We start from the raw sequence: 8,480 nt of genomic DNA on the forward strand, positions 1-8,480 counted from the left end.
AGGGTATCACACGTGTGAGGTGTGACGTGTGAGGGTATCACACGTGTGAGGTGTGACGCGTGAGGGTGTCACACGTGTGAGGTGTGACGCGTGAGGGTATCACACGTGTGAGGTGTGACGCGTGAGGGTATCACACGTGTGAGGTGTGACGCGTGAGGGTGTCACACGTGTGAGGTGTGACATGTGAGGGTATCACACGTGTGAGGTGTGACGTGTGAGGGTATCACACGTGTGAGGTGTGACGTGTGAGGGTATCACACGTGTGAGGGTGACATGTGAGGGTATCACACGTGTGAGGTGTGACGTGTGAGGGTATCACACGTGTGAGGTATGACGTGTGAGGGTATCACACGTGTGAGGTGTGACATGTGAGGGTGTCACACGTGTGAGGTGTGACGTGTGAGGGTGTCACACGTGTGAGGTGTGACGCGTGAGGGTGTCACACGTGTGAGGTGTGACGCGTGAGGGTGTCACACGTGTGAGGTGTGACGTGTGAGGGTGTCACACGTGTGAGGTGTGACGCGTGAGGGTATCACACGTGTGAGGTGTGACTGGTGAGGGTATCACACGTGTGAGGTGTGACGTGTGAGGGTATCACACGTGTGAGGTGTGACGTGTGAGGGTGTCACACGTGTGAGGTGTGACGTGTGAGGGTATCACACGTGTGAGGTGTGACCTGTGAGGGTGTCACACGTGTGAGGTGTGACATGTGAGGGTGTCACACGTGTGAGGTGTGACGTGTGAGGGTATCACACGTGTGAGGTGTGACATGTGAGGGTATCACACGTGTGAGGTGTGACGTGTGAGGGTGTCACACGTGTGAGGTGTGACGTGTGAGGGTATCACACGTGTGAGTAGTGACGCGTGAGGGTATCACACGTGTGAGGTGTGACGCGTGAGGGTATCACACGTGTGAGGTGTGACATGTGAGGGTGTCACACGTGTGAGGTGTGACGTGTGAGGGTGTCACACGTGTGAGGTGTGACGTGTGAGGGTGTCACACGTGTGAGGTTGTGACGTGTGAGGGTGTCACACGTGTGAGGTGTGACGTGTGAGGGTATCACACGTGTGAGGTGTGACGTGTGAGGGTATCACACGTGTGAGGTGTGACGTGTGAGGGTATCACACGTGTGAGGTGTGACATGTGAGGTGATCACACGTGTGAGGTGTGACATGTGAGGGTATCACACGTGTGAGGTGTGACGTGTGAGGGTATCACACGTGTGAGGTGTGACGCGTGAGGGTGTCACACGTGTGAGGTGTGACGTGTGAGGGTGTCACACGTGTGAGGTGTGACGCGTGAGGGTATCACACGTGTGAGGTGTGACGTGTGAGGGTATCACACGTGTGAGGTGTGACGTGTGAGGGTATCACACGTGTGAGGTGTGACGTGTGAGGGTATCACACGTGTGAGGTGTGACGTGTGAGGGTATCACACGTGTGAGGTGTGACGCGTGAGGGTGTCACACGTGTGAGGTGTGACGCGTGAGGGTGTCACATGTGTGAGGTGTGACATGTGAGGGTGTCACACGTGTGAGGTGTGACGCGTGAGGGTGTCACACGTGTGAGGTGTGACGTGTGAGGGTGTCACACGTGTGAGGTGTGACATGTGAGGGTGTCACACGTGTGAGGTGTGACGTGTGAGGGTGTCACACGTGTGAGGTGTGACGTGTGAGGGTGTCACACGTGTGAGGTGTGACGTGTGAGGGTGTCACACGTGTGAGGTGTGACGCGTGAGGGTGTCACACGTGTGAGGTGTGAGCTGTGAGGGTGTCACACGTGTGAGGTGTGACGTGTGAGGGTGTCACACGTGTGAGGTGTGACATGTGAGGGTGTCACACGTGTGAGGTGTGACGTGTGAGGGTGTCACACGTGTGAGGTGTGACATGTGAGGGTGTCACACGTGTGAGGTGTGACTTTTGAGGGTTTCCCCCGTGTGAGGTGTGACGCTGTGAGGGTGTCACACGTGTGAGGTGTGACGTGTGAGGGTGTCACACGTGTGAGGTGTGACGTGTGAGGGTATCACACGTGTGAGGTGTGACGTGTGAGGGTATCACACGTGTAGTGAGAGTGTGACGTGTGAGGGTGAGTCACACGTGTGAGGTGTGACGCGTGAGGGTGTCACACGTGTGAGGTGTGACGCGTGAGGGTGTCACACGTGTGAGGTGTGACGCGTGAGGGTATCACACGTGTGAGGTGTGACGTGTGAGGGTATCACACGTGTGAGGTGTGACGCGTGAGGGTATCACACGTGTGAGGTGTGACGTGTGAGGGTATCACACGTGTGAGGGTGACATGTGAGGGTATCACACGTGTGAGGTGTGACGTGTGAGGGTATCACACGTGTGAGGTATGACGTGTGAGGGTATCACACGTGTGAGGTGTGACTGTGAGGGTATCACACGTGTGAGGTGTGACGTGTGAGGGTGTCACACGTGTGAGGTGTGACGTGTGAGGGTATCACACGTGTGAGGTGTGACGCGTGAGGGTGTCACACGTGTGAGGTGTGACGCGTGAGGGTGTCACACGTGTGAGGTGTGACATGTGAGGGTGTCACACGTGTGAGGTGTGACGCGTGAGGGTGTCACACGTGTGAGGTGTGACGCGTGAGGGTGTCACACGTGTGAGGTGTGACATGTGAGGGTGTCTCACGTGTGAGGTGTGACATGTGAGGGTGTCACACGTGTGAGGTGTGACGTGTGAGGGTGTCACACGTGTGAGGTGTGACGTGTGAGGGTGTCACACGTGTGAGGTGTGACGTGTGAGGGTGTCACACGTGTGAGGTGTGACATGTGAGGGTGTCACACGTGTGAGGTGTGACATGTGAGGGTGTCACACGTGTGAGGTGTGACGCGTGAGGGTGTCTCACGTGTGAGGTGTGACATGTGAGGGTGTCACACGTGTGAGGTGTGACATGTGAGGGTGTCACACGTGTCAGGTGTGACATGTGAGGGTATCACACGTGTGAGGTGTGACATGTGAGGGTGTCACACGTGTGAGGTGTGACATGTGAGGGTATCACACGTGTGAGGTGTGACGTGTGAGGGTGTCACACGTGTGAGGTGTGACGCGTGAGGGTATCACACGTGTGAGGTGTGACATGTGAGGGTATCACACGTGTGAGGTGTGACATGTGAGGTTGTCACACGTGTGAGGTGTGACGTGTGAGGGTATCACACGTGTGAGGTGTGACATGTGAGGGTATCACACGTGTGAGGTGTGACATGTGAGGGTATCACACGTGTGAGGTGTGACATGTGAGGGTGTCACACGTGTGAGGTGTGACATGTGAGGGTATCACACGTGTGAGGTGTGACATGTGAGGGTATCACACGTGTGAGGTGTGACATGTGAGGTTGTCACACGTGTGAGGTGTGACGTGTGAGGGTATCACACGTGTGAGGTGTGACATGTGAGGTTGTCACACGTGTGAGGTGTGACATGTGAGGTTGTCACACGTGTGAGGTGTGACGTGTGAGGGTATCACACGTGTGAGGTGTGACATGTGAGGTTGTCACACGTGTGAGGTGTGACATGTGAGGGTATCACACGTGTGAGGTGTGACATGTGAGGGTATCACACGTGTGAGGTGTGACATGTGAGGGTGTCACACGTGTGAGGTGTGACGCGTGAGGACGTAGCCGAGCCGTGAATCTCGCAGTAGCGGGGCTGGACACGACCTTTCAGACCGTCCCGTCCTGCCGCCCTCCCTCCACCGCTGCCCGCAGCACCAAACCGCATCTCGCAGCTCCAGACGCCCCGAGCGGTTCCAGGGACGTCGCCTCCAGCAGCGCCCGCAGCCACTGCGGCGCCCGAGCGCCGTCTGAGGGAAGCGTCCTTGTTGCGTCCGACCCGCAGCCGTGCTCAACCCGCGGCCATTTCCCCGGGCCCCCGCCTCTGCCCGGGAGAAGCGGCCGAAGCCCCGCGCAGCGCAGCCTCAGCCCAGCCGTCGTGCGGCGCGGTGACGTCTGCGCTCAGCTCCTCCGCCCCGACCGACCCCGCTGCCCCGCCGCCGCTCGGAAGCCTCAGAAGCGCTCGGGCCGCCACCGCTTCGTTGCCCTCCTCCGGTCGCGTCCCAGGGCCTCCGTGTCTTTTTTGTAGCGAGGGGCCCGGAACCGAGCGCGGCTCCGGAGCTGCGGCCTCACGGAGCCGCGTCCAGGGCTGACGGCCTCCCGCTCTGCCGCCCGCCCCGTTCCCGCCGCAGGCCGGGATGCCGCCGGCCCTCACGGCCACCCGGGCGCCCGTCGGCTCCTGGTCAGCCGAGCGCCGGCGGCAGCCCCGGCTCCCTTCCGCTCGCAGCCGCCCAGCCGCCCGACCCCCAGCCGCGGCGCTGCCCGGCGCTGCCCGGCGCTGCTCGGCGCTGCTCGGCGCGGCGCAGAAGGCGGCGCTCGGCCTGGAGGCACCTCGGCCGCTCGCCTCAGCCCCGCCGACGCGGCTCCGTCTGCAGCCCCCCGCCCTCCGCAGATCCGCGCCCCCCGCTTGGCGCTCGGCTCCCGGCTCCCGGCTCCCCGCGCCCCCCTCAGCCGAGACGTCGAACGCGAGGGGCCCGGCTCCGACCCCGGGGCAGCGCCGCTAACGGGCCGGGCCGGACTTCGCTCCGTCCGGCGGCGCCGGCTGGGCTCGGCCCCCCGCCGCCTCCGCACCGAGGAGCCGCCGGCCCGAGGAACGGAGCCGTGCGCGACCGGAGCCTTGGCCCAAGCGCTGCGCTCAGCCGGTGGCCAGGCGACAGCCGGCCTTCGGGAGTCACGTGTGTGGGGACGGCGTGTGTGGGGACACGTGTGTGACATGGGACACGTGTGTGACATGGGGACACGTGTGTGGGGGGACACGTGTGTGTGGGACTGTGTGTGACATGGGGACACGTGTGTGACATGGGGACATGTGTGTGACATGGGGACACGTGTGTGTGGGGACACGTGTGTGTGGGACTGTGTGTGACATGGGACACGTGTGTGACATGGGACACGTGTGTGACATGGGACACGTGTGTGGGGACTGTGTGTGTGGGGACACGTGTGTGACATGGGACACGTGTGTGGGGACTGTGTGTGTGGGGACACGTGTGTGACATGGGACATGTGTGTGGGGACTGTGTGTGTGGGGACACGTGTGTGATGTGGGGACACGTGTGTGGGGGACACGTGTGTGTGGGGACACGTGTGTGACATGGGACACGTGTGTGGGGACTGTGTGTGTGGGGACACGTGTGTGACATGGGACACGTGTGTGGGGGACACGTGTGTGTGGGGACACGTGTGTGACATGGGACACGTGTGTGGGGACTGTGTGTGTGGGGACACGTGTGTGACATGGGGACACGTGTGTGGGGACACGTGTGTGTAGGGACACGTGTGTGACATGGGGACACGTGTGTGTGGGGACTGTGTGTGTGGGGACACGTGTGTGATGTGGGGACACATGTGTTACATGGGACACGTGTGATGTGGGACACGTGTGTGACATGGGACAGGTGCGTTGGGTTGAGGAGTGGCAGAGTGGCAGAGCGCAGAGGGTCGTCGTTGGTGGTGCAGAGTCTGGCTGGAGACCTGTAACCAGTGGTGTCCCCCAGGGGTCTGTGCTGGGTCCGGTCTTGTTCAACATCTTCATCAATGACCTTGATGAGGGGATAGTGGCCACCCTCAGCAAGTTTGCTGATGATACGAAGTTGGGAGGATCGGCTGACACGCCTGAAGGCTGTGCTGCCATTCAGCGAGACCTGGACAGGCTGGAGAGCTGGGCAGGAAGAAACCGGATGAGGTTCAACACAAGCAAGTGTAGGGTCTTACACCTAGGGAGGAATAATTGCGTGCACCAATACAGGCTGGGGGATGAGCTGCTGGAGAGGAGCTCTGCAGAGAGGGACCTGGGCGTCCTGGTGGACGACAGGTTGGCCGTGAGCCAGCAGTGTGCCCTCGTGGCCAAAAAGGCCAATGGCATTCTGGGGTGCATTAAGAAGAGCGTGTCCAGCAGGTCAAGGGAGGTGATCCTCCCCCTCTACTCTGCCCTGGTAAGGCCTCATCTGGAGTGCTGTGTCCAGTTCTGGGCTCCCCGGTACAACAAAGACAGGGATCTCTTGGGAAGAGTCCAGCGGAGGGCCACAAAGATGGTGAAGGGCCTGGAGCATCTCCCCTATGGAGAAAGGCTGAGTGCACTGGGCTGTGGGGTCTCCTTCTCTGAGATGCCCAAGTCTCGCCTGGACGCCTCCTGTGCCACCTGGTGTGGGGAGCTGCTTTGGCAGGGGGTTGGACTCGGTGATCGCTGGGGGTCCCTTCCAACCCCTACAGTTCTGTGGTTCTGTGTGGGGACAGCCTGTGACGTGGGGACACGTGTGGTGTGACACATGTGCAGGTGTGACACGTGTGAGGTGTGACGTGTGAGGGTATCACGTGTGGGGACACAACGTGTGGGCTGTGACACGTGAGATACGACACGCGTGGGGGTGTGACGTGTGGGACCGGTACGTGTATGGGGTATGGTGTGTGGGGGTATAATGTGCGGGAACACAACACGTATGGAGCATGACGTGAAGGTATGATGTGCTGGAATATTACATGTATGGGGCTATAACACGTATGGGCTATAACACGTTTGGGAGTATAACATGTGTGGGCTATAACACGTGTGGGGCTATAACACGCATGGGGTATAACATGCATGGGCTATAACACGTATGGGCTATAACACGTATGGGCTATAACATGTATGGGGCTATAGCACGTATGGGCTATAACACGCATGGGGTATAACACATATGGGGTACAACACATATGGGCTATAACACGTAAGGGGTACAACACGTATGGGCTATAACACGTATGGGGTATAACACATATGGGGTACAACACATATGGGCTATAACACGTAAGGGGTATAACACGTATGGGCTATAACACGTATGGGGTATAACACATATGGGGTACAACACATATGGGCTATAACACATAAGGGGTACAACATGTATGGGCTATAACACGTAAGGGGTACAACACATATGGGCTATAACACGTAAGGGGTATAACACGTATGGGCTATAACACGTATGGGGTATAACACGTATGGAGATATAACACGTATGGGCTATAACACGTATGGAGATATAACACGTATGGGCTATAACACGCATGGGCTATAACACATATGGGGTATAACATGTATGGGGTATAACACATATGGAGGTATAACACGTATGGGGGTATAACACGTATGGGGGTATAACATGCATGGGCTATAACACACATGGGATATAACACGTATGGAGGTATAACACGTATGGGGGTATAACGTAAGGGCTATAACACGTATGGACTATAACACATAAGGGATATAACATGTATGGGGTATAACACATATGGAGGTATAACACGTATGGGGTATAACACGTATGGGGGTATAACACGCATGGGCTATAACACACATGGGATATAACACGTATGGAGGTTTAACACGTATGGGGGTATAACGTAAGGGCTATAACACGTATGGGCTATAACACATAAGGGATATAACATGTATGGGCTATAACACGCATGGGCTATAACACGTATAGAGGTATAACGTATGGGGGTATAACGTATGGGCTATAACACGTATGGGCTATAACACACATGGGCTATAACATGTGGGCATACAACATGCGTGGTCGCATGGCGTGTGAAGATGTAATACATGTGATGGTGTGACGTGAGGGGGATCTGACGTGGGGACGTGATGTGGGGATGTGACACGTGTGGGGATGTGACACGTGTGGGGATGTGACACGTGGCGATGCGACATGTGAGGGGATGTGACACATGGATATGTGACACGTGGGGGGATGTGACACATGGATATGTGACACGTGTGGGGATGTGACACGTGTGGGGATGTGACACGTGTGGGGATGTGACACATGGATATGTGACACGTGGGGATGTGTCACGTGTGGGGATGTGACACATGGATATGTGATGTGTGGGGATGTGACACGTGTGGGGATGTGACACATGGATATGTGACACGTGGGGATGTGACACGTGTGGGGATGTGACACATGGATATGTGACACGTGTGGGGATGTGACACATGGATATGTGACACGTGTGGGGATGTGACAGTCACCAGATGCCACCAGGTGCCACCAGGTCTCATCAGGTCCATCAGATCCCATCAGGTGCCACCAAATGTCCCCAGGTGCCACCAGATGCTGCCGGATCCCACCGTGCCCCATCAGGTGCCACCAGATCTGACCGGAAGCTGCCAGATGCCACCAGGTGCAGCCAGAATCCCATCGGGTGCCCCCAAATGCCCCCAGGTGCCCCCGTCAGTCGTCCCAATGTCCCCTCAGGTGCCACCAGAACCCACTGTGTCCCATCAGATCCCACCAGGTTCCATCCGATGCCCCCAGAGGTCACCAGATGCCACCAGTTCCCATCAGGTCCCATCTGATGCCACCAAATGTCCCCAGGTCCCATTGAATCTCACCAGGTCCCACCAGGTGCCCC

At 57.8% G+C, this 8,480-nt stretch overlaps 1 protein-coding gene across 1 annotated transcript in view; it reads left to right on the top strand.

Moving 5' to 3' along the window:
* The window catches only part of LOC146542089 (microtubule-actin cross-linking factor 1, isoforms 6/7-like), a 26,217-nt gene that overhangs the window by 2,211 nt on the left and 15,526 nt on the right, over nt 1-8,480 (top strand). The window contains exon 2 of the mRNA XM_085214581.1: nt 4,102-4,747. Coding sequence (XP_085070707.1) covers nt 4,102-4,747 — 646 coding nt within the window. The remainder of the gene's footprint in view (nt 1-4,101; nt 4,748-8,480) is intronic.

The sequence above is a fragment of the Meleagris gallopavo genome, chromosome 32 (genome assembly GCF_905368555.1).
Source record: "Meleagris gallopavo chromosome 32, MGAL_WU_HG_1.1, whole genome shotgun sequence".
Taxonomy (NCBI): Eukaryota; Metazoa; Chordata; class Aves; order Galliformes; family Phasianidae; genus Meleagris; species Meleagris gallopavo.